Source organism: Tamandua tetradactyla, chromosome 12 (genome assembly GCF_023851605.1).
Source record: "Tamandua tetradactyla isolate mTamTet1 chromosome 12, mTamTet1.pri, whole genome shotgun sequence".
NCBI classification, from domain to species: Eukaryota; Metazoa; Chordata; class Mammalia; order Pilosa; family Myrmecophagidae; genus Tamandua; species Tamandua tetradactyla.
In genome coordinates, this window is record NC_135338.1 from 55,268,734 (window position 1) to 55,296,158 (window position 27,425).

Sequence of the window (27,425 nt, forward strand, 5' to 3'; positions counted from 1 at the left end):
GAATGTTCCTTGAGGTGCTCTTACTATCCTCCTGTCCTGGGAAATCAGAGGATTCAGAATTAACCAGTATTTAAGCCAGAGCAGAGAGTTACCATTAGATGGTACCAAATCATAGCTAGGAGCTGGGCAGATTTGGATCACACAGCCAGATCAAAGAATTCCCATTTGGCTAGCTGGGCAGGCTTAATTTTTAATTTTGTTAATCTTGATATACCTAACCCTGAATTTTATCCCCTTATAGCGTTAAGGTTCAACTGTAACTACAGGTATCTAGACTGAGAAAAGTGGACTGCTACAAAAGTAAGAGAAGCAGGCTGTCATCAGACTTATATTCCATAACCTTAAATGCCAGAAGAATTTTTAGTGGAAAGGATCATGACCTAGAATTTAGCCCTAACCAGAGTGGAATTTACATGTAAGATTAAAGAAAGATATTCTCAAAAATATAATTGTTTATGTAGTAGATAGTCCATACATATTTCCTGAAGAAATTACTCAAAGCTACAATCCAGCTTGCTAAGAGGAATTGATGAAAGAGGGAAAATATTTGTGTAAGATATATGTAGGTCTACTATGAGCCTTATTCCTTCCCTAACTCTTAAAATTTGACAGACAGGTAAAAGAAATGAACTTGCAATTCATAAAGAAAAAATACAAATGGCTAATAAGCATAAATTCAAACTCAGTTGTCAAATGAATGTATTCATTTAATAAATATGTATGAACAACAACTGTAAGTGAACACTGAGTTGCATATTAATGATATAATAGGGAAAAATTATGCTCCTGGGAAGGTGCTCACAGTTTGGAAGGAGATCTAGTCAAGTAAACAGATAACTATTGAGTAATATGAGATATTTGTGAAAACAATAGTGAAACATTTTTTGCCAATGAATTTGAAAAAAATGATAAATCTGTACCATTGGCAAAGGTACAGGAAATATTTTCATGCACTGCTGGGAGAAATATAAACTCAACAGTCTTTTAGAGCTCTGCAATCTGTATGAAACATTTTCTTATTCTTCTGCTTATATTATTCCATTTCTAGAAATTATCCTAAGGAATTAATGAGATGTTTATGTCAACATTTATGAAATGCAGCATACCTCGGAGATCTTGTGGTTTGGTTCCAGACCACTGCAATGAAGTGAATATTGCAATAGAGCGACTCACACAAATCTTTTGGTTTCCCAGTGCATATAAAGTTCTGTTTAAGCTATACTGTAGTCAGTTAAATGTGCAATAGCAATATGTCTTAAAAAAACTCCAACATACATACATGAATTTAAAAATATTTTACTGCTAAAAATGCTAACCATCATCTGAGCTTTCAATGAGTCATAATCTCTTTGCTGATGAAGGTCTTGTCTTGATGTTGATGACTGCTGACTGATCAGGGTGGTAGTTGCTGAATGTATGGATGGCTGTGGCAATTTCTTAAAATAAAACAAACCTGAAATTTGCCGCATAATTGACTCTTCCTTCAATGAAATATTTCTGTGTAGCATGTGATGCTGTTTGATAGCATTTTACCCATAGTAGAATTTTGTCAAAATTGTAGTCGATCTTCTCAAACCCTGCTCTGCTTTATCAACTAAGTTTATTTAATGCCCTAATTTTTTTGTTGCTGTTTCAACAGTGTTCACAGCATCTGCACTAGGAGTAGAACTCATCTCATGAAACCAATTTCTTTGGCCATTTATAATATAAGCAAATCCTTATCCGTGAAAGTCTTATCATGAGATTGCAGCAATTCAGTCACATCTTCAGGCTTCACTTCTAATTCTAGTTCTCTTGCTACCACATCTGCAATTATTTCCTCCATTCAAATCTTTAACCTCACACAGTCATCCATGAGGGTTGAAATCAGGTTTTTCCAGACTCCTGTTAATGTTGGTATTGTGATCTCTTCCCATTAATCATAAATATTCTTAATGTCATCTAGAAAAGTGAATCTTTTCCAGAAGATTTTCAATTTACTTTGCCCAGATCAATCAGAGGAATCACTATCTATGGCAGCTATAGCCTTACGAAATGTAGTTCTTAAATAATAAGACTTGAAAGTCAAAATGACTCCTTGATCCATAAGCTGCAGAATGGATATTATGTTAGCAGGCATGAAAGCAACATTCATCTTGTCGTACATTTCCATCAGAGCTCTTGGAACATTGTCAATGAGCAGTTATATTATGAAAGGAATATTTTTTTCTGAGTAGTAGGTCTCAACAGTGTGCTTAAAACATTCAGTAAACTATATTGTAAACAGATGTGCTTTTTCCTAGGCACAGGCAGAGTAAATTTAGCATAATTCTTAAGGATCCTATAATTTTTAGAATGGGAAATGAGAATTGGCTTCAACTTAAAGTCACCACTGCATTAGTCCTTGATGAGAGTGTCTGCCTGTCCTTTGAAGCTTTACAGACAGGCATTGACATCTTCTCTCTAACTATGAAAGTCATAGATACTTCTTCTTTCAATATAAGGCTGTTGCATCTATACTGAAAAATCTGTTGTTTAGTGTAGCCACCTTCATCAATTATCTTAGCTAGATCTTCTGGATAACTTGCTGTAGCTTTTACCTCAGCACTTGTTGCTTCTTCTTGCACTATGGCGTTATGGAGATGCCTTTTTTCCTTAAACCTCATGAACCAACCCCTGCTAGCTTTCAACTTTGCTTCTGCAGCTTTCTCACCTCTCTCAGACTTCATAGAATTGAAGAGAGGGCCTTGCTCTAGATTAGATTTTGGCTTAAGGGAATGTGGTAGCTAGTTTGATGTTCTACCTAGACCACTGAAACTTTCTCTATAAAAGCGGTAAAGCTGTTTTCCTTTATTATTATTATTATAATTTCCTTATTATTAGTGGAGTAGGACTTTAAATTTCCTTCAAGAACTTTTCCTTTCCATTCACAACTTGACTGTTTGGCTCAAGAAGCCTAGCTTTCAGCCTACCGGGGCTTTTGATATGCCTTCCTCACTGAGATTAACCATTTCTATCTTTGGTTGAAAGTAAGAGACATGCAATTCTTCCTTTCACTTGAACACTTAGAGGCTATTATAGGGTTATTGTTTAAAAATATTTTTTGTTGTGAAATATATACAAAACAAATTTCAAAGTACATTTTAACAAGTAGTTATAGAGCAGATTTAAAAGTTTGGTATGGATTACAGTTCTTCAGTTTCAGTTTTTTCCTTCTAGCTGCTCTAAAACACTGGAGACTAAAAAGAAGTATCAATATAATGATTCAGCAGTCATACTCGTTTGTTAAATCCTATCTTCTCTGCTCTAATTCCTTTTTCTCCTTTGATCTTTCTCCCAAAAGTGGTGTTAACAAATAAGATAGGGAGATGAAACTAACTAATGCTCTTGGAGACGTTGGCCCCTCTGAGTTTTAGGACTTATCTGATCTAGGAACCATCTGAATATTACAGATTGCTGGAAAGTAAAGTTAGTGATTGAAATTTTGCAGAATCTCAGATAGAGCCTCTGGGTGTTCTTTGGAGTTAATAAGAATGATGTTGGTTGTGTTTGGCAAGCTGTGGCAACTAGAAATATCTACGTGAAGCTTGCATAAAGAGTAGCCTCCAGAACAGCCTCTTGGCTTTATCCTCTTGGCTCCCTTATTTTATTACACATCTTTTACCCTTTTTGGTCAGGAAGGCATTGTCGAGTCCACTGTTCCAGGGCCAGGCTCATCCCTGGGAGTCCCGTCCCACATTGCCAGGAAGACTTTTTACCCCTGGATGTCATGTCCCACATAGGGTGGGGGGTCAGAGTAATGGTTTTCCTTGCAGAGTTGGGCTTAGAGAGAAATAGGCCACATCTGAGGCCACATCTGAGTGTTTTCTGAAAGTAACTCAGGCATAATTATAGCTTCTCCACCACAGAAATAAATTTCATTAAAGCAAGCCCCAAGATCAAGGGCTTGATCTATTTACTTGGGAGTCCCTAATGTGATAGAGTATTAGGTATTTCCCATGTGGGAAACTTTAATAAAGTTCAATATTTTTTTTATCCATTCCTTCAATGGACTTTGCCAATACTTTTAAAATTATCTGTCCAACATACTCGGGGATATATCTGGGGATTACATTAAGGTAAACAGAATTACAAGCCCTTGTCATTATAGGGTTATTAATTGGCCTAATTTCAATATTGTGTCTCAAGGAATAGGGAGGCCCAAGGAGAAGGAGAGAGATGGGGGAGCAGCCAGTTGGTGGACCAGTCAGAACATACAACACTATGAATTGGATTTGCAGTTTTATATTGATGTGGTTTATGGTACCCCAAAAGAGTTACAGTAGGGTGGTGTGACAGTGGCTCAGTGGCAAAATTCTCACCTGCTATGCCAGAAACCCAGGTTCGATTCCCAGGGCCTGCCCATGAATGCATGCATACATGCATACAAAAAAGAAAAAAAAAGTTATGATAGTAACATCAAAGATAACTAATCACAGATCTCCAGATATAATAAGAATGAAAATATTTGAAATATTGTGAGAATTACCAAAATGTGACCCAGAGACACTAAATGACTATGATAGACTTGCTCAATTTGTAAAAAAAGACAATATTTGCAAAGTGCAATAAAGTGAAACACAATAAAATAATATATGTCTGTAATGCAAATATCAGTAAACGTGATATTTATTCTGTGCCAGATGCTGTTCTAAGCACCTTACATATATGAACTTATCTTCATAGTCATCCTTTTAGATAGATAGTCTTGCTATTCCTTTTTTAAAGATGAGGAAGTTGAAGTCCAAAGAAGATATATATATTATATGAATAGCATAAAAATCTGGAAGACTATGTATTATCAGAAAGTTCCAAATTTTCTCTTTGAAAAATAGGTTATTTTAACTTATTTTAATCTATATGTTATTTCTAAATTTTTGTAATGAGCATATATAAATGCTCTTTTAATACATAGTGCAGTAGTTTTTAGAGGCTTTAACCCAGTATTAGAAGTAAGAAAATATCTATCTTGGTGTAAAGGTTGAAATTAATATGTCTTTAGAATGCTCTATTGAAATACTGTTTAGTTTCCTTGTTGATCAAAATACCATTCACTCAGCTGGCTTAAACAATGGGAATTTATTGGCTCACAATTTTGAGGCTACAAGTCCAAATCAAGGCTTCAAGATGATGCTTTCTTCCTGAAGGCTGGCATTCTGAGTCTGACTATCAGTGATCCTTGGTCCTTGGCTCCTCTTTCACATAGCAGTGCACCTGGTGGCCTTTCCTGGCCTCTCCCTTTTCTTCTGGGTTCCGTTATCTTCAACTTCTTGGCTTCTCATGTTTTTCCCTCTGTCTGTCTTCATTCTGCTTATGAAGGACTCCAGTAATGGGACTAAGACCCAACCTGATTTAGTTGGGCCACACCTGAACTGAAGTAATCACCTCAAAAGTCCCTACTTACAATGGGTTCACACCACAGCAATGTGTTTAAGAATATATTTTTCTAGGGTGCATAGCTCTAAACTAATACAAAATGAAGATTTGATTTATTTACTCTATCTTCAACATTAGGAAAACATTCTACGACTCTTAAAGAGTTATTACATATGATTATTTTTTTAATACACAGAGATAAGTTGAATTTGCATTACTGTTACACTTTTAGGAAAAATAAATACTGTTTAAAGATTGAATGGAAATGTCTGCCTTATAAATGGATTTGAGATTCTTTATCTTAAGGTTTTTTTTTATTGTAAATTAATTCAACGATTTTAATGAGCACACAAAAATATTCTGAGGAAAATTTATATGAAATAAATTTTTATGATCTTGGACCAGAAAGTGTACTCTCTTTTTAACTTCTTTACCTCTGCTATCCATCTCCCATGTTTGGTGAATATGTATAAGCTACTGGTAATACCGATATCTGTATCTGTATGATCTAGGTTAATCTCTCAAAAAAAAAAACATTTTTTTTGCCTTATAGTAACTGCAATTTGAGGTCGTTTTAGAGTTGTGCTAGTCAGACATGTTTATCATATTGGGCAGCACAGATTATAGAACATTTCCATCCTACCAGTAAGTTCTACTTGATAGAGATAACTTAGAGACTTTGTTCTTGGAATTTTTAGGTTTTCTGCAATTCTTACGAATTTTCTTAGACACCTCAATATGTGATATACAATTTACAATTCATGCCATCTTCCATTTTGTGCCAAAAAAAGCTGGCCACATCCTAAGCCTTGCCTTTATCAGAATATGTCATTGTGATGACATAATCTCATGATGAATAAGCAGAAATAAACTGAGTGTTGAATAAGAACCATTTGCGCTTGTGTTATATTATATTTTACCTACAAATACTGATATTGTGATTCATTATTTTAGGGGAGATAGCTAGTGTCATGTCATTCTACTATATAGAAATTAGTTTATTGTAATGCCATGTTTTAGGTGAATGAAAAATAATTTATTCCCTGAAATCTGTATCAAAGTTTGTTTGGCTTTATACAATTACTGCTGTTTCTCTTATCAGTCCATGTCATTTGCTAAATTTGCTTAAAATGGAAAACTATTTTATGGTGTATAAAGTTTAATATAAACTCCTAGTCATTAAGATCTCTGAAGTTTACAATATTATACTGGGGAAAGTAAGCTAATTTAAATAATTATGAAATTACTATGAATGTTTCTTATATTTAGGTCATGTTTTCTCAACCAGATTGCAAACTGCTGGAACAATGTTTTTGTTTTTTCTTATTTTTTTGCAGCACCTGGCCCAGTGACTTGTTCATAGTTGGTCCTTGCTATAAGTTTATTGATTTGATTTATTTTCTTCTGTTGCTTATTGTACAGGACAGAACTTACAAAAAGTGTGGTGCTGCCTGAATTAGTAGAACTCTTTAGGGATGAAGGTAACAGCGTGCGGCTTGCAGCTTTTGAAACTTTGGTTAATCTGCTTGACATATTTGATACAGGTAAATCTTCTGTGGACACATCTTCACTACTGAAAGCAGTGTTTTCCCAAATGTTATGTGCCACAGATGCAAAGTAGAACTTCTTAAGTTACATTTTATGTGATAAATGTTAAGCATCTCTTTCTCTCTCTTTATAGTCCTTTTTTCTCTTTTGGTGCCTTCTCTACTGCCATTTTTACCTCCATGGCACCCTGTGTTTGTCCAATATTCCATACCTTTCTCTTTTCTCTCATCAGACTTTAACTCACTGGTGTATAGAACTAAGAATTTGGCTTGACAGTTAGCCTTTAGCTTGCTTAAACAGTTGACCCTTAAACAGAGCCTAACTAAAACACTGCCTAAATAAGTTTCCTCTCCTTAGTATTTTAATGCTAGAAATCTCACGGCCATAGTGGGAAGAAATTTGGGATGGAGTAACTGAATGGGGGAGAGTAAGGAAGCATTTTTTAAGGTTGTGCAAATCAAATCACAGAAACAATTAACTGCTTTACTGGGTATATGACTTTTGACTAATGCTGGGCATTAGTTTATCAGTGAACATTAGTCATTTTGATAAGGTACAATTTGGAGAGATAAATGTCAAATACTTAGGTACAAAGCTTAATTGGGTAATTCTAGGATATATGTATTTGGATTAAAAACATTTTGTCCGCACTAGGAGAGCTAGCCTCTTGAAGATTATTGCAATGTGGGCAACTAATTATTGTAATTAATTAATTAATTACAGAATAAATATTTAGGCAGTATGATGAACCAGAGGACTAAAACCTACAATGCATGATAAGTAAATGAATGAATTGCCTTGTCCCTAATAATGGGATACCCAGGTATCCAAATTAGAAACCTTGAGATCATCTTTGATTTCTTTCCTCTTACTACCCTACCATGCTGGCATTACAGATCTGGACCTAAACTGCATTCTTGACTTTTTTTCCTATAATTCTTTCTCACTTCTCTTATCTTATGCTCCAGCCACACTTAACCATTATTTCAACATGATACATTCTTTCACAGCTCTAGCCTTTCCACATTCTCTTCCTACTGTTTCCTTTCCTCAACTCCTTCTCTTCCTTCAGCGCCTTGTTCATATACAATTTCCTCTCTGACACCTTTCCAGATACCTTAAACCAAGGGTTGGCAAACTGTAGCCTATACCCAAATCTGACCTGCTGCCAGTTTTGTAAATAAAGATTTATTGGAATATTGCCATGCTCATTTACTTATATATTGCCTGTGGCTTTTTTTGTGTTAAAATGGCAGAGTTGAGGAGTTGTGACAGATACGTGTATAGCCTGCAAATTCTAAAGTATTTGCCTTCTGGCCATATACAGAAAAAATTTGCAGACTTTGGCCTTGTACATACAACTATTAAAACAGTGATTACATTGTCTTATAATATTTTTTGTCTGTGTTTGGCTTCCTTGAGTCTCTCAAGTTCAGAGACCATTCTCCATTCATCTTTCTACTTGTGTTACTTAGTAGAATGTTTGTTCCATAAAAAAATCAATAAATGTTTTTTGAGTAAATGTCTTTTAGTAATAACCAGTAGATATGGTCCTGAAATTGATAAGAACAGTAATAATACAAATAAGCTCATTACAGCATCTTATTTAGTATGTCAGACCCTTAATAAAGTACTGATTCATTTCTGAAAGTTTATGAGAAATGTGGGCAATTTGGAAGGCATTTAGAATAGACAAATATCATTAGTTTCTCAAAAATTTATGACCTAAGCAGAAGAAAAAGATTTGGCTAACTTTATCATTGAAAAGAATCTAAGAAGTAAGAGTAAAGGAATTCAATATACAGTCCATGTAATAAGCTTGCTTAATTTCAATATAAAATGAAATGACAAAATGGGCTTAAACTGCAGCATGTAATGAGATATATGTAAAAGAGAATAAGAAAAGTTTCCTGTGCCTGCTGCTCACCTATTTATTTTAATGGTATTAGAATTCTTTTAGTTATTTAGACACAAAACCTCAATTATCCTAGCCTTTTAATGTGTAATTACTCTTTTTATTTTATTTCCTGCGACTTACAGTAAAAGTCCAAATCCCTCAGCCTGACATTAAAGTGTTTGATAATTTCAGCCCTCCTTTCACCACCTTCTTCCTCTCATTACCATGATCATTTTCACATATTTTCTCTTGTTATGAATCTAACATAATATTTTTCTGTTTGAATTTGTGTATGTGTATTAATTTCCGTGTGTGCAGTGTGAACAACTGGTTGTAAAGTGTTTTTTGTTTTTTTTTTGTTTTCCAGATGACAGAAGTCAAACTATACTTCCCTTAGTGAAATCATTTTGTGAAAAATCTTTCAAAGCAGATGAATCAATTCTTATTTCCTTATCTTTCCATTTAGGAAAACTATGTCATGGACTATATGGTATGATATATCCTGTGAATTTCAGTGCTAAAGATAATTTTTCCTTTTGATATTAGCAACTTAACTTCAGCTTTTTGGTCCTAAAACCTATCTGTTATATGTGTAAACTCTTAAGCGATCTTAGAATTTTGATACCATAATTTAGAATATATTTAAGGATGACTTTTTCATTAATAGAACCTAGTTGAAGGAACAATAACAGAGTAAAGTAGGTATGGCTCTTGAAACTTTGAATTTTTTATATTTATGTGCTGGTATGCTATAATAGAATTTCAGGTGTATTATCTGTTAGTGCTTAGTAAATATACCCTTATTAACCATTTGTAGAATTTTTAATATATCCTGTGAGAAGACAAACTTAGAATATAGTTTAATATTGTAACTCTTGGCATTTTGAACATATTAATTTCTTAGCTTATTAAAATAATGTAGACATTAATTCTTTACAGCCATAAAGTACAGTTTTTTTTTCTTTATATGATTTGTAGACCTTTAGCAGACTTTTTAAAAGAATACTATAGTATGTAATAGAGTTCCCAGCTCCCTAAGAGAACTAATGGATGTGGAACCAGTCTGTTTATCAAAAACATTTTTAATTCACTTTGCCATCTTTCAAACTCAGGTTTTAAGTTTCTTTCATGTAGACTCCTATGTGTCTTTTCTGCAGGCAGTTTTAGAATATCTGCCATAAGTAAATAGCAATGTGCATAATGGCCACAATATTATTATGATAGGGACTTATTAGTTGTCTACACTTTGACACATGCTGCATGAATTAATGCAGGCATAATTCCTCCATTACATAGTTTATACTATTAAAATAAAAATGTTATTAACATTAAATTATGGTAAAACAATGTGACCCATTAGAATTCCTCATGATAGTTATTCTTTCTTTCTTGTTGCTTTTATTTATGATAAATGGTATGCAACCATTTATTTAAATAGTTGGTTTAAATATTACTTAAATATTTAAATATTTGGTTCTAAATGCTTTTTGATTTTACTTTGTTTTTCTCTTTTTAATTGTTGTTTTTGACTGAAATGTTGAGCATAGTTTTTACATTTGTTTTAGGTATTTTTACTCCAGATCAACACTTGAGATTTTTGGAGTTTTATAAGAAACTTTGTACATTGGGTTTGCAACAAGAAAATGGACACAATGAAAACCAGATTCCACCCCAAATCCTAGAGCAAGAGAAGAAATATATTTCAGTACGGAAGAATTGTGCTTATAACTTTCCGGTAATAAATGATATATTTCTATTAACTAAGCATTTTGAGTATAACTTTTCAAATATGTGAATAGATAGCATTAAAAAATTGCCGTATTTGACATTTGCTGCTAGCATTACCTCTGCTATGTAATGATATATTCAGTAAATATTTGTGGAAGTTATGGTAAAATCAGAATTACATGCATGCATTTGGATCTTCCAAATGTGATTTATAATTAAATTGTGGTTCTGAGGCCATGATTTCAATTTAAGTGAAATGATTATAATATTAGGCCATTGATACATATTTTTCTTTCCTTCTCACTCATCTTCTCCCTCCCACCTCCACCAGGCTATGATTGTTTTTGTTGATCCCAAAAACTTCCACATGGAACTCTATTCTACATTCTTCTGCTTTTGTCATGACCCTGAAGTACCAGTCAGATATACTATTGCTATTTGCTTTTATGAAGTAAGTGTTTAGAATTGATATCATTTTACGTTTGTGTACTAGATGAAATTTTGATATTTTGTTAAGTTCTGTTCACAGATTTTATAAGATATAGGCTCTGTGTCACTTATAGATTCTATTCCTAAATCTTATTTTCAACTTTCATAATTCTGTTCTTTTCTTAGTGTGTTTGCAGAATTCATTTAAATAGTACATTATATTAATTTTTTTGTTTATTAATCCATTTATTCAGTATATCTTTAATATGTGCTTACTTTAAATTTTTATGTTATAACATTTATATTTAAATTTGTGGTTAAATTTAAGAACTTGAGAACAAGCGGAAAAGTGACAAATAATTAAATTTGTCATTTTTACAGCAAATGGATTATATTATATAAGCAAAGTTGTTAGATTCAGCTATTACAATTCCCTATTAATAAAAGCAAAACTGAGTTTAAAATTTTATCATGAATGTAATTAACTTTTTAATAACTCTTTGATGTTGAAATTTGGGCCATATGTCTTGAATGATAACAATGAGCATGTTTATGCTATACGTGTAGGAAACGTGTATAAGCTGTAACTTGTCAACTTCAAAAATATCAAATAAAAATCTATAAGTGGCATAATAAAATATTTCCTTTCTTTATAAGTGTTATAATATTTCTTTATTCGCAATAACAATATCATTCCCTTCCATTTACTGTGTTCCCAAATCAAAGTATTCTTATGTTAGCGGAAAGTACAAGATCTCCATAGCATCATTATAAATGTTACTTAAGATTCTTTTTGCTGTTGGGTCATAATCTTTGCTTCTTTGAAAAGGTGTTATTTTCTTCTCATGCTTGAAATATATGTTCATTGTTTAAACTGTAGGAAATATTTCCTTTCAATGGTGTAATTAAAATAATTTCATTGTTGTAAAATTAAATCATCTTTGTAAATAGAAATCCTGCCCTTGGAGGAAGAGTCATGAGGCAGAGGGCACTGGCCAGCTGAATGGAATGTTCCCCTCCAAGCTACATTAAGCTGGCATTTAGGCTTGGTTACCCTGTTACACATGTATTTGTCTAGATCAGTTGTCTCCAGAGAGGTTTGCACAAGATTAGAGTCTGGGAATGCAATATTAGTGTTTCTATTTATGCTTATTTTTGTCATTCCTTTAATATTTCATTTTTGTTTATGTTTTATAATGTATATAATATGTTAGCACCATATGAATAATATATTGGAACATGTATATAAAAATATCTCATGGTAGGAATGAGTTTGTCAACCATTGATCTAGCTGTTAGGTGTCTAGTTTACATAGTCTCACAATCATGTCATACAAGTAGACTAAGATAATGCCTTACTTCATAAAAGGAAAGCCTAGTCTAAGTTTGTCCTTTTAAATAATGAAAATCCTCTAATGGCTTTAAATTTTCCTAACAATGTTATTGCTAGATGCTGATAATTACTATGTTCTAACTTTTTTCTTGTTTTTCAGAAAAATAACATTCTGAAAATAATTTCAGCAAGTCAAAAACAACCCTGTAGAGCAGAGTTTAAAACCTCTTTCTTTACCCAGGAATCGTTTTTTTTTCCCCCAATAAAATCTTACTCAGAAGCCCCAGTATGTAAAAATAACTAAAGGTGAAGTAGATACTGGTGATTCCTCTATTGTGGGTTCTGGAGGCAAAAAAAAGCTCTATTTTCACAGAATTGCTAGATCAGTATATAATCTCTCATCTCCTCTCAAACTGATTAAAATCTCTGATGTGGAAAATGAAACTTATTTTACTCGCTTTGAAATTATTACTACTCCAAGATCATTGTAGGCCTTCAGGGAACTTGTCCTCTCTAGGAAGCTCTGAATTGGGATGAGAATACTCTATGCCTGGGATATCCTTTAAGACCCTTCTGGCTGCTCTGAGTCTTTAAAATCTGAGGTGGAGGCATCCATGAATGTATTATTGCTTTGATGTGACAGTTTGGTAAATCCTATCCTTCTTCACTTTCCCACCTTCACATGTCTACACACTCTGTCACCTTACGCTGTAGACTAAAAAGCTGGTCATATATGCTATTTATTTTTCTAGAATTCTATCTTTAATTTATGCTGTAACCTAGTTTTAATCTTATAAGAAGTATCTAACAGTTATGTATTTTTAAAATTATTACTATAACCCTTATATATCTAGTAATCTCAACTCTGAGAGACTTTATTGCTGCATTTTAGGTGTCTAAACTTCTGAATTCTGGAGTATATTTAATACATAAAGAACTAATAACACTATTACAAGATGAATCACTGGAGGTAATATCTTTTTACTCTTTGGCTTGTACTTCTTTTATGTTACTTCTGAATGAATGTATCAAAGCCTTTTTTCTTTATTTATTTTTATTTCTTTGGAATTATATGAGCTCTTTCCACTGATTAACCCCAGAAACTTCAGATCAATGTACCATTGAACCATAGACTGGAAATTGTGAAAATCTTTTTTAAAATTAGGTTTATATATTTATAGAAGAATGGAAAAATATACCACAATAGTAACAGTAACTGGAACAAAGGGTGCTCTTTTGCCTGCCTACTTTTCTTTATTTCCAAAATTTTCCTTAATAAACAAATATACTTTGGAAATGAAAAGTAGGCAGGCAAAAGAGCACCCTTTGTTCCAGTTACTGTTACTATTTTGATATATTTTTCCATTCTTCTATTTTTTTCTATATGAGAGTTTTAATTTATTTTACATGATTATAATCATATATTATATCACATTTTATATTTTTCCCCTCAGGATTGTTAGGGAATCATATTACCATCTAGTCTATACTTGTGAAGACCTTTAAATATTTAATTTTGAAGCTATGTTTAATATATCCCATTCTCCTAACTAGCGTGAAACAACTCAACTCATCAATATTTAGATATCACTGAGGGTACTATCTGATTTAAACAGTCTTTCAAAAGTTGGGAGGCAGTTTTTGAACATGTTGGTTGGGTAGGAGAAGCTGTCTCAGATTAGAGTATTTGAACAATATCAAGCGGCAGATATACTGATCCCTTTTCAGAGTTGGGTAGCAATTGACTGTATTTCTGTAACATTGCATAAAGAAGATAGCAGAGTAATAAAATAGAATCCCCAAATGTTGTTTGTTAAATAAAGCTATTTCATTATAAAATTGACATGTGAAAAGATGGATGAATGTACTAATTTATTAGAAAGATATAGTGATCATTTTAATATCTCTGTTAAAAGGTACTAGATGCTCTTATAGATCATCTTCCAGAAATTTTGGAACTTATGTCTACTGGTGGAGAAAGCAGTGTGCAAGAAAATAAGGTAAATACCATCTATCAAAAGAAAATTCTGAATTTTATAAGTAGTATATTACTTTACAGGGTGGTTGTGAGAAGTCAATGAAAGACTGTATGGAAAACACTGAAAATACTGCTTGCCATGTAGTAGTTGCTTGCTATATCTGTTGGAGTTTTAACAACTTGATTTTCTTCTATAATTCTTATATTGACATGTTTATTATTTATCTCCTTGCAGTTTATTTTCATATTTCTAGTTTTCATTAGCAATAAAGATTATTCTAAGAACAACAAATAGTGAGGACAGAAGATAGGAATTTAGAAGATCAAAGCTTGCTCACAATAATATATAGAAACTTTAAACTTAGAAGCGTTGCTCTTATAATCAGTCTGACAAAAGAATAATTAGTTTCAGTCTCTATTCTGAAATTTGATTTCAAGTAACCATAAATTTTATTTGTGGATATCTGATTTCACCAGATAATTATTTCCCTCAGATAACTGAGATATCCTCCCTCCTCCAGTGTATTACTGCATTGTAAGACTGAAGGCTGCATTTAATTTATTTAGTTTCATCAATTCTTTTGATGTGTTTTCTTTTTCAGTTATCAGCTCTGCCTGACCTGATTCCAGCACTCACAGCTGCTGAGCAACGGGCTGCAACCTCTTTAAAATGGAGGACTCATGAGAAGCTCTTACAGAAATTTGCCTGTCTGCCACAAATCATATCAAGTGATCAGATTTATTATCGGTTTTTACAAAGAATGTTCACAATCATGATGTCAAATGTGAGACTTTAAAAATTCTTTTGAGCTTATGGTTGATTTTGGAATTACCAAAATTCTTCACGTTCTCAAAATAGTGCCACAAATTCAGTTTATTCCTTTCTGCCCAGGTTGATGTTATCTCCCACATCCCCAAGGAGGAAACTCACGTTTCCCTTTGCTTCTCCAACTAGTTCTATGGTCTTCTGCCTAGCTAGAGAGAGGAATGAGCAGGTGATACTTACACTCACTTGCCTTGCATTTATATACTACCCAAGGCAGTGGATATAGACTCACATTATATTGTTCTTCTCAAGAGGAAGATTGAGAGCAGTTAGTGATTTCAACCTCCAAAGTACCTTCTGCTCCAATGTACACTTTTTATACATCCATGGTCTTAGTGCCTCACTGCAGATATGCTATGTTATTAAGGTATCCCTTAAAGATCTTTAATAATATTTGGGAATTTTTTCTTTTTAGTACCTAAAAAGTGGCTATGTAACAGATACAGTTTATACCAAAAACATGGATGCTCTACTTTGGATAACCTTATAATTGGAGTCAAAAGTTAAAAAAAGACTCTCAATAGGCTTGATCATCTCAAAGCAGGGCTGCACACAAACCTCAACATAGAGCTAGTTGTCTTTTCCCCTCAGATTTTCAGGATATTATTTAACCCACCATTCAATGTTCATTTAAGGTAGCATTCTACTACCGTTGTTGAAGTATAAAATGTTCCACATAATGTTTACATTTTAGAAGCTGTTAAAAAGTATTTTAATTTTCACTGTTTTCAACTGAAGAGAGAGAATGAATTCTAGCAAGCAATTTAAAAACCCAAAAGCTGTTTTCATATCAAAGATTAAAAAAGAGGAATAAAATGAAATTATTGGTGTCATTTACAACTTAAGTTAAAAAAAATGAGGCACATATTTTATGACCTGATACTTCTCTAGAAGTTTATTTTGTGTATCAAAGCAAAGTCTAGAGATTTAAGCTTACAGTGTAGGTGTAACAATTTTTTAAACTGATTTTGACAACAATAACATCATTATCAGTTTTACATTCAGTAGCATGAATATACAACTTAGGACATTTCACATAAACTTGAGCATAATGTATTAATTAATTTTATTCAAAATGATTTGAGTGCTTGCTACGTGTCAGGCACTGTTCTAATAGCTGGGGATATAAGAGTGACCAAAACAGACAGAATCTTGCTTTAAAGGAGCTTATATTCTAAAAGTGGTGATGGTGGGAGTGACATATTTAGTGAAGATTTTTTAAAATATGGTATGTGCTATGAAGTTTGCTCTTAATTGTTTGTCTCAACCTAATTACTAAGTAGGTATGTTTGTGTTTAGGAAGACATGAATGCATAATTATTCTGAATTCTTAGCTTATGTTATAAAAAAAGAGAAATGATTTATGACAGAGTGTAAAAAAATACTTATATGCCTGATAGATTTGTTTAACTTTTCCTTTTATAAGGAATTAATTCTATACTAAAAGGATATATAGGATTATGGTAATACATTTGTCACAATCAAAGAAGACACATATTTGTTTCAGTGTTCTCTGGAGAAAAGAAAGAGCTATAGTTTTAGTTCCATACTTAATGGTCTTGTATTATTCACTCATTCATTCATTCAATCAACAATTTCATTGAGTGCTTACTACTTGCCAAGTACCATTCCAGTTAGGAATATAATATTGAACAAATGAGACAAAGTTCCTATTTTTGTAGAGTTTACATTCTACTAGAGATAGGCAATAAATAAACATAAGTATATAATATGTCAGGTTGAAAGTGCAATGAAGAACTATAAAGCAGGTAGAGGGGAAAAAATGATGAAGGGTAGTAGGATGCTGGTGTGAATGTATCTGTTAGGGAAAAAACCACGCCGACCAAATATACTTTATTCAGAGGCTTGACTAAAGTGAGGGAGTGAACTGTGTTATAAAACTTTTTAAAGATAGAGAAAATACTGTAATGAACACCTATATCCCCATCACCTAGATTTCACAGCTGTTAACATTTTGCCATGTTTACTTTTTCCCATTATGCTTTAGTATTTTAAATTGTAGATATCATTATATTTTATCTTTAAGTGTTCCACTTTTCATCTCTAAAAAATAAGGGCATTTCCTATATAACTACAATATAGTTATTACATTTTAACTTAGCAGTTATTCTTTAATAATTTAATATCTAGTCTGTCTTTAAATTTTACCAGTTATAAATGTCTTTTATGGTTGTTTTATTCCATACAGGATCCAATTAAGATCTTTGTTGTTACATCTCTTAGTTCTCTTTTAATCTAGTACAGTTCCCCTGCCCACTCCCAACCACCAAATTTTTGTGATACTGATTTGTTAAAGAGGTTTGGTTTAGCTGTAGAGTATTTCAGCTTCAGTATTTATCAGATTGCTTCTTCCTGGTGTTAACTTGTTCATCTATCTCCTATATTTCTTGTAATTAGAGCTTGAAATTAGAACTTGAAATTAGAGCTAAAGGCTTGCTTAGATTTAGGTTATACATTTTTGGCAAGAACTCTTCATAAATGCTGCTGTGTATTTCATACTGCCTCATATTAGGAGAATTACCACACTATAAGTGAGCCAAGAGTGGATGTGTGGTGGTGACAGCCCTGTTCTTCCATTGCAAAATTATGTTTTCTCTTCTTGTGGTCAGCATATCTGCAAGTGATACTTCAATACTCCGGATATGCAGTTTCCCATCAACCTTTTGCCCATTAGTTTTAGTATCCATTGATGATACTTATCTGATTCAGTTATTTCATTAGAGCTTGCAAAAAGTGATTTTTAAAAATTTTATCATTTCTTCTATATTTTTGAAGGAATCCTTCTGTGAAAAAGTGTTTTCCTTCATCTACTTGGGTTATTTGATAACCTTAAAATACACTACCTAATGGAAAGACAACAAATTCTTCATTCTTTCCCTCTGATTATCAATTTTCAGACTCAAGAGATGCAATAGTCACTTCCAGTGGTGACAAATGAGTTTTATTTTTGGTTGTCTCTCTTTTAGAATCATTATGGGCTAATTTTTTTATATTAAATAATGTTTTAATTGCTGTCATTATTCTTTGTGCTCAGATTATCACAACTTCTTCAAGCTAGTTTTTATGTCCTTTTGACATTGTTCTATTTTTCTTTGCTAGCATTCTTGATTTCTGACCCCCAAAATGACTTACCTTATAAGGTATAATATATATATATATATTTTATTACTATAAGGTATAAAATATACATATACTCATATAACTCACCTATATGCATTTAAAATTTCTTTTATTATACACAAAATGAAAGAAAAGTATAACCTACTTTTATTTAGTTCACCGTTTATTAAAAATTCATTTTATTAAGCCCAGTGATTTTTCTTTTGATATGTACATTTTTATAAACTTTCTGTTTTAAATAATAGTGAATATCGTATTTTTACAGTCAACAAATTAAAACGCTACAAAGATAGTACCCAACAGAATGAAAATAACTTGTATAAAATATGATTGAAGGTAGCAGGCAGTACTGTCTCAGCAATGTGAAATTTCATTCTATGTGAATTTCAAGGATCCTCAGTATAATAGTCTGAATCATCAGTATTGAATGTTACAAGTCAAGATGATGAACATGAATTTATACTGGAGCCAATTTACCTGGTTGAGAGAATTTTCTGTAATACATGGTTTAAAATCAAACATGGTGAAAGTTGATGGTTTAATTCATTTAAAATTGAAGTTCTGCCTGCTGCAGTTGTGTAACTGAAGTTCAAAGGACAAAGGAGTTTAGAATGCTGTAAGCGTGATTAATGTGATTCCCCATGGATTTTAATTATCTGTATCATGGACTAAGATCTCAATGAATGCACTGATATTGAAGAGTAATTAAGCCAGAAAGATTAACAAGTATACCTGAGCATGTGATCTTTGGATTTACATTTTAGAAATGGCACAAGTTTGGGGAATGTACCTGATGCATGGTATGATAAAACAAATGCTTGTTGAATGAATGAGTGACAAGGTCCAGAGAATGACTATGAATGGGCGGTTGAGGTGTATTTGACGTGGATTGCACTCAAGATGAAGTGGTATGGAACTGAGATTCACATATAAATTAAGTCTGGATGATTTGGAAATAACTGTGCCAAATTAAACTAAATTTTTAATGTGGTGTATTAGTTTATTTTTCCTGAGTGATATTAACATGAAATTATAGAGAGACTTCCAGAGGACTGTCAAGCAATGATTTGAGAGGCAGTGGATCACTGCGCTTACTTCTAGCCAATAATTTGAAATTGGGACCAAATTATACAGAATGTATACTATTAGGCTAAATTAATTCTTTCTTATTTATTTCTTTAAGAATGTCTTACCTGTCCAAAAGGCAGCATCACGAACCCTATGCATTTTTCTGCGTTATAATCGTAAACTAGAACAGAGACATGAGGTCATTCAAAAATTAATTGAACGTAAGTAATCATCGTCTCTTGTTTTTTAAAAAAAGAAAGCAAACTAGTTGGCCTTAGATGTGACTTACATTGTGTTTAATTTTGCCATGAGTAATTATGCTAATGTTGGTAAATATCTAGTGCGTGTTTTATTTTTTTGAGTTTTATGGGTTGATTATGTTTATTTTACTTATCTTTATGAAAGGATCAGATCTGTGAGGAACAAAAGTAATAATTACTGTGGGCATTCTGTTGTGAATCTCTATACTTGAGAAATTACAGTATTATTACTTATGTTGAAAGCCCAGCTTCTACCCTGATAAAATAGCATTTGGGACTAACATGTAAATAGATTGTCCATGAATCTAATTGTTTATATTGTTTCTGTTTAGAATGTTTACAGAATTAACAGAATTAGGGATAACGTTTTCCTTGAATATAGATGTTAATATACACTATTATCTTAAAGAAGCTGTCAATTAACAAATACAAATTTATTTTAATTCATTAAGGACTAAAATCAAAGCAAAAAAACTTTCATTAAATTATTCTAGTGGCACACATCTGTATATATATATCTAGTGAATTAGTTATTGCATACTTGCTTTGACTATTTACAGGTATCAGTAATTTGTGGGTCTCCAAATCTGGAATATATAATGTATAATTTGTTTTTTTCTCTTATCTCTTTGTAGTTGCTAAACAAATTGTGGGTCTGTAGAAACTTTCATGGATTTTGTGTGTCTGATTTTGTCACATGCAATTTCATGTCACATGTAATTTCATGTAGAAGAAATTAAATTCATAACAATTTTTGTTGTCGTTTTTAGAACTGGGCCAAGGAAAAAGTTACTGGAATAGACTTCGATTTTTGGATACCTGTGAATTTATTATAGAGATATTTTCCAAATCATTTTTCTGTAAATACTTCTTTCTGCCTACTATTGAATTGACACATGATCCAGTAGCAAATGTGAGGTATGGTACCAGTGCAAGAAAATACTTAAAACATTGTATTTCTTACATATCTATGAGAGTGAATATGCTCAAAAATCATGTGAAAAATTTATATTTTCTTTGGAATTCTAAGTAGTCTTGATTAATAGGTATGAACAGGACTTGTAGGTATAATATTTCCACATTGTCTGAAATCTTTTATTGGATTGGATTGGATTGAGAGAGCAATACATCTAAGCCAGTCTGGCAAGCTTGTTCTTCCAATTAGATATATACATTGTTACCAAAAAGTTTACATTATCATCTAAAATTAAAAGAGTCATCAGCCTTGTCACTTCAAAGTTGACTCAGACAGAGAGCATTTGCTCCTTTTTTAGGGACGTATTTGTTGATTAAAGTAGGGCCACGTTGAAGACTTTGTTTGGCTTTTTCTTATGTTCAGTTGCCCTACATTTTTGAAATCTAGTAAACGTTAATTGGATTACATGTTAATTTAAATGAAACAGCCTGAAAATAGCTTGCTTGGAAATTAAAAAAAATAATGAATAAATTTTGTTTTTTTCCCCTCCAAAAATAAACATTTTGTTTTTAATGAGTTATGTATTGCATAATGGTTTGAAGAGAATTTTAAATCCTTATGCCTAGATTATTGTGTTTTAAGCTCTGTGACTCTGTTCTGAACTGGAGGAACTCAGATCTGTAAGAAAAACAGAGGACATTCATTGCCAAAAGGTTCCCTAAACAAAACTGCAGAACTCCCTGATAAATTTTCATGCTGTCAGCACTTACTTTTATGATGTGTGAAATATGTGCATCTTTTATAAATAACTGACATTAATTGCAAGCAACATATAAAACATTATACTTTTTAACATGAAAAGTTGGCAAGGTAGTAGGTTAGCATAGATTAAGTTTTGTTGAGTGAAAATATATCAAGAAGAATTGTCAAAAGATAATGAAAAATTAAACCTAAGAATTTCATGAGCATTATCTAAGGGGAACAAATTAGAGGTGAGTTTTGTTTTGTTTTTAGTTATTAAAATACAGGAAGCACAACTGCATTGGCTTCATTATTTTGTTTTTGTTTCATAAAAATCCCAATGCATCTTATCTGTGATATATAAAGAGGGATGGGGTTTCCTTGACTTGAAATTTAAAGTAAATTTAAAAGAAACTGTTGATAATTCTTAAGACTTTAGCCCTTGCTAACCAACTAATGTATTTCACCATATTGTTAACATTTAAAAAATTGAAGTTGTGATTCTAGAAAAGCAGCTTCCAGTGTGGTGAATTATCAACTGTCAAGCATTTGACAAAAATTATTTAAAAGGAAATGAAATCATCTTTATTTAATGAATGTGACTAATAGCATAGTATTGATTTTATGAGAAAGCAGTCTGCCAAGTCAATAATTAAATGAATAACCAAAATTCGTGAATTTTGGTGATTTTTTTTAAGGAGATCATTGTGTAGCAATTTGTTTTGGTTTCTACTGTCCTGCCTTTCCCAGCCAAAGAAGTGGGTCCAGCAATACAAATGCTAACTGAACTCTGAATACTAATAACCCTTGCCCACCACTACAGGGATGTGCAGATAGAATGAAAGTCATCATAGTCAAGGGACAGTCTCTGGAGCCACACTGCCTGAGCTGTGTGTCTTTGGGCTAGCTACAAAATCTTTCTATGCCTTGGTTTCCTTAATACCTAATTTATAGGATATTCTGAGGAATAAATGCTTGAGATAATGACATTAAGAACTCAGTTTACTTGTAAGTTCTTATAATCTCTTGGTCCCAGGGTTCTTACGGAAATAAATCATTGCTATGGCTTGTGTAGCTTCTGTTTTCTAAACTTGCCTTGGGCTATAAAGCATGGAATATGCATCGACTGTTGTGTTTTTAGTTTTCTTCAAGTGAATGTGTAGAATTTAAGTTTACTGAACTTAAACTATATCAAGTCTAGGATATAGGAAAAATACTATTGTATTCAAAGGAGCTGGTTCCTCAGTGGCCAGAAATGAAATAATTTGACTTTGGGAGGATTGGCACCCCTTAATATTAGAGAAAGCATCAGTGGGCTTAGCAGTATCCATGGTGAGCTCTGAATGAGATTGAAGTTATTATTGCTATTTACAGTGCTAACAATTCTAGAAGAGGAGCTTTTGCCCTTTTTGGTAGAATAAAAAACAAGTTTTGGTGTAGTTATAAAGAATCCTCAACTGAAGGCTCAGCTGGGAGAGCTTTCTGGAAACTCCAGGAATGAGACTAGCTGGCTCAAGGTTTAGAGCATAGAAATGAAAAATAGTAATCTGGAGAACACAAATAATGCATGAATACAGTAACCCTAAAGCAGACACCCAGCCTTGGCAAAGAAGTGGAGTTTTAGTTTTGCAGAGCAGCACATTTCCCCTAAACTCCTTTCTCCTAGAAGGGTTTTCTTTATTTTCCTAGATTTCCTCTTACCTCAGTGGTGTTCTTTGTCTTCTCATATCTTCCTTATCACCCAAATGTAGGTTGTGGTGTGATGCCTTAGATTCTTTCATATCTTTTCTTCTCTAACCACATTTACTGTCTTGGTCTTTTTACTCTCATGGTTTAAATATCGTTTATATGTTGGAGACTTTAGAATATATATCTCCAGCATGAACATCTACCCTGGAGAACAGATTCATTGAGCCAATTTACCACTTGATATTTCCATTGAATATCTACTAGGCACCCAAAATTGGGATGTCCAAAATTAAATTCTAATCTTCCTCATCCATGCTTGCTATTTCTGCAGTCTCCTTTGTACTATTAAATATCCAGCTCATCTTTCTGCTTGCTTAGGCCCAAACCTTAACTCCTTTTTTTCTGTCATCTCTTGGCACATCCTGTTACGTGCAAAATATATCCAGAATCCAATCATTCTCACCACCTCCACTGCTACCACTCTTGTTCAGTCCACCATCATATCTTGCCTAAGGCAAGAGCTTCCCCTATGGTTTCCCTTCTTCTGTCCTTGACCACCTACAATCTAACTTTAACACAGTAGCTAGCTAGATGATACTTTTAAAAGTTGTTTGGTCAATTCACCCCTTTGCTCAAAACCGTCCAATGGTTTCTCATTGCGCTCAGGATAAAAATCAGTATCATTACAGTGCTTTGCAAGGCCCTGCACAACCTAGGCCCTGTTACTCTTCCAGTGTCTTTTATGGATTTCTCCTTTATTTTGTTCTTGACACAATGGCCAGCTTGCTAACTTGGGGCAACCCAGATGGCAAGCTCTTTCTATAGGATTTTTGAATATACTTCTGCCTTTTCCTGTAACCTAGATGTTTATTTTCCTCAATGAAGACCCCTCTAACCACCTGATTTAAAATGGAAATCCCTTCTGTCTGGTGCTCTCTTTTGTTCTTTCTTTACTTTGTTTTTTTCCTTATTACTTGACGCTATTCATTTTACTGATTTGTTTATTCTCACTCATTATACATTTTATTGATTTTTTTATTCTCCCTCCCCAACACCATACTATAAATTAAGCTCTATGAGAGCAGAGAATTTTGTTGCTTTTACTCACTGTTGTTATCCATCACCCAAAATAATACTTAGCACATAGTAAATGCTCCATAAATATTTGATGCACTAATAAATGAGCACTTAAGCGATCTAAAGCTTGAATTTTCTTTCAATGCATGTTATTATTATTATTATTCTATTATAGAATGAAACTTTGCTACTTGTTGCCCAAAGTGAAATCTACTCTGACAATCCCTGCAGATAAGCATCTACTTCAGCAGTTAGAAATGTGTGTGAGAAAACTCCTGTGTCAAGAAAAAGATAAAGATGTTCTGGCTATTGTAAAAAGAGTAAGTTTTACTCTTGTTGCAGTATTTGCATTTCCTGAATAAAGTAGTATTAATCATAGCTTCACTGTTTTAGCTTTATAGGATAGCAATGCATTAAGATATTTTTTTCCTTAGGAGAAATATTATTAGAAAATGATTTGGTTGATGTGTACTATAACTGGATATGAAAGTTATTTCTATTGGACATTTATATATTTAACTGTGATTACAGTAATATAAGCTCCATGAGAAAGACTTGGCACATGTTAGGTGCTCCACAGATACTGTTCAACTAGTAATGACTATTTCATTCACCAGAACTTTATAGGTAAGTACAGGTCAGTAAAGCTTTGTTGGTAAAATAGGGAAAGTCAAATTTTATAGAAACTTAGCCCTCAAAGGATGCTCATGATATGTTTGACTTCATAGATGTTCTAGACCCAGAAATGTTAAGTGATTTGCTCCAGATCATATTAGTAAGTTGCAGAGCCAGGACTGGATACAATTCTCTTATGCCTGAGTACATTCCTATTTCTACAATGTATTGTGATGTCTTATGGGTTTTTCTTTGTTGTGTTTTGTTTCAGCATGTGATCTTTTTATATGGATTATTTAGGAGTGTTAGGAAATTAAAACAATAAAAATTTGGGTCAGTGAAATCAACCTTTAAAATAATCCCAGTTTGAGAAACTCTTTATGCTGAATATATAGCCATTATTTTTATAAAATTGAAATAAATTAATGTGATTAATTAATTCACAGATTTGTGAATCTGTATCAACTTCAGAGTACATACTTTTTAACCATTTATTTGTAGCAAGAGAAATTAATGTTTTAAATAACTTAGCATTGATGACATTTTTTATATTTAATAGGAGAATCCTATGATTTTTCTTTTCTAAAGATCATTTATCTTTAGATAAATAAGTGATGATTTATTTATCACATGAGAAGCTTTTTGATAAAAAATATTTTGATAACTTAGTATTAACTAGATAATTCTATTTTACTGAAATAAGAATTTTTCAGCTGAAATAACCAGAAATATCCAGAATTTGGTCATGTATTTAAATCTCAAAAAATAGATATGTATATGATATGAAAATCCCTAAGTAAGCTACATAAACCTTTGAGATAAAAATATAGTAGTATACCATATTCAATTTTTTTTAGATGGGAAATAACTTTATTTAAAAAGTGGGTATTTCATGGCATAAATGATAATATTTTCAAAAATTTTAAGATAAAAATAACGTTTCTAAGAAATTTTATTTGTAATTGATAGCTTTGGGCATAAGAATATATAAATGTACTTTATTTTGTCCATTAGAATTACTCCTGTAGAATAAGTTTAAAAAGTATCACCCCCCGCCCCAAGACAGAGCCCTGTGTTGACAGACCATTATTTAATCAAAATAATTTGTTTTACATTGGTGTATTCTGAAAGACAAATACTACATTCAGAGAATACTTTTACAGAAAAGTCTGCCTGTTGGCTAGAGAATCCCAATGAGCAAAAATTTTAGGAGGGGAGCTAAGGATTTTAAGCCAAATGACACTATAGTTTGCTTCATAAAAAATTAGCTGATAGTTTTATAAATTTCAAAGCCTATATTTATTTCAGAAAGTTCAAAAAAGATTCTTATAGGGAGTTATTAAAAAGTGATTAAATTACATGTACTTAGTATTTAAAATATGCCTCTATACTTGCTCTTCTTATGGTTAAAAACTTAAACAATTTTAATTAGATCCTGGCATTGACATATAGAGTTTGATTATAATACAATGTAAAATTGGGAAGGACTTTAGAGGTTTCCTAATTTAGTTTTCCACATAGTAGAGAGATATTTTTTTCTTTCTGTCTTAGAAAAGTTGTGGGTTTATAGAACAATCAGGAATAGAACACAGAATTTCCATATACCACCCCACCAACACCTTGCATTGGTGTGGAACGTTTGTTACAATTGATGATTTTAAGTATACTATTAATTAAAGTTCATGGTTTATCCTAGAGTTCACTGTGTAATGGATTTTTTTTTGAAGTTTTATTTTGTTACCATATATACAATCTAACATTCATCCTTTTAATCATATTCAGATATATATATATATTTCAGTGCTGTTAATTGTGTTCACAATGAAGTATCTTTTTGAACCTTCCTCTGGAAAAAGAGTCTCTTTGGAAATGATTTGTTCATTTAATTTAATTACTGTTGAATAATTTTGAAAACTCTCTTTATAGACCGTGTTAGAGTTGGACAGAATGGAAATGTCTATGGATGCTGTAAGTATACCTTTTTTACCTTTTTATTAAAGGGGTATTTAAAAATTGGCAGAAACATCATTTATGTTGCAAAATTTTATTTTAAACTTTAAACAGTTTCAGAAAAAGTATTATGAAAAAGATTTGTTGGATCAAGAGAAAGAAAGAGAAGAACTACTTCTTTTGGAAATGGTATGTTGTTTTTATATACAAACACGTGTACTTTTTACTAATACAACTGTGAATTTGCCATTAAACTTAATAATTTCTTTAACTTTTACATTAAAATTTTTCTTCATAAATTACTGAAGAAGAGTCATTATCTTCTGAAATCTGGTCTTTTATTAACCAGAAGGAAAACTAAATTTGATAGCCTTTAAAAATGACTTTATTGAGCAGGTGCATGGATGGTTCAGTGGTAGAATACTCGCCTTTCATGCGGGAAACCAGGGTTCAATTCCCAGACCATGCACCCAAAAAAAGCAACAACAACAAAAAATGACTTTATTGAAATAAAATTGACGTGTAATTAACTGTATATTATTAAGGGGTATATTATGATGAGTTCTGATATTTCCATGAAACCATCACCACACTCAAGACACCAAACATTTCCATTCTCCCAAAGGTTTCTTCCTGCTTCTTTGTTACCCACCATGTCTTATTCTACTATAGTCTCCATCAACCACAGAAAGTGTGGTCTTTTTTTTTTAGTGTGGTCTGCTTTCTTCTTATTGTAATGTGATAATTTTTTTAAATCAAATTTATATTTGATGGATTTTTTTCCTACTGTTGCTTTTCTTTTCTTTTATTTAATAGTGTTTTGGAAGAACAGAAG

At 32.4% G+C, this 27,425-nt stretch overlaps 1 protein-coding gene across 9 annotated transcripts in view; it reads left to right on the forward strand.

The window, feature by feature from the left end:
* PPP4R4 (protein phosphatase 4 regulatory subunit 4) overlaps positions 1-27,425 on the forward strand; it is a 190,244-nt gene that overhangs the window by 114,310 nt on the left and 48,509 nt on the right. For 8 of the 9 annotated variants that reach the window (XM_077123440.1, XM_077123432.1, XM_077123434.1 and 5 more), the window contains 12 exons: positions 6,817-6,938; positions 9,207-9,329; positions 10,405-10,574; positions 10,899-11,018; positions 13,222-13,299; positions 14,246-14,329; positions 14,910-15,092; positions 19,458-19,563; positions 20,373-20,520; positions 24,201-24,345; positions 26,567-26,608; positions 26,705-26,779. In XM_077123440.1, the coding sequence (XP_076979555.1) occupies positions 6,817-6,938; positions 9,207-9,329; positions 10,405-10,574; positions 10,899-11,018; positions 13,222-13,299; positions 14,246-14,329; positions 14,910-15,092; positions 19,458-19,563; positions 20,373-20,520; positions 24,201-24,345; positions 26,567-26,608; positions 26,705-26,779 (1,396 nt within the window). The remainder of the gene's footprint in view (positions 1-6,816; positions 6,939-9,206; positions 9,330-10,404; positions 10,575-10,898; positions 11,019-13,221; positions 13,300-14,245; positions 14,330-14,909; positions 15,093-19,457; positions 19,564-20,372; positions 20,521-24,200; positions 24,346-26,566; positions 26,609-26,704; positions 26,780-27,425) is intronic. The other variant, XM_077123436.1, reaches the window with a different exon arrangement.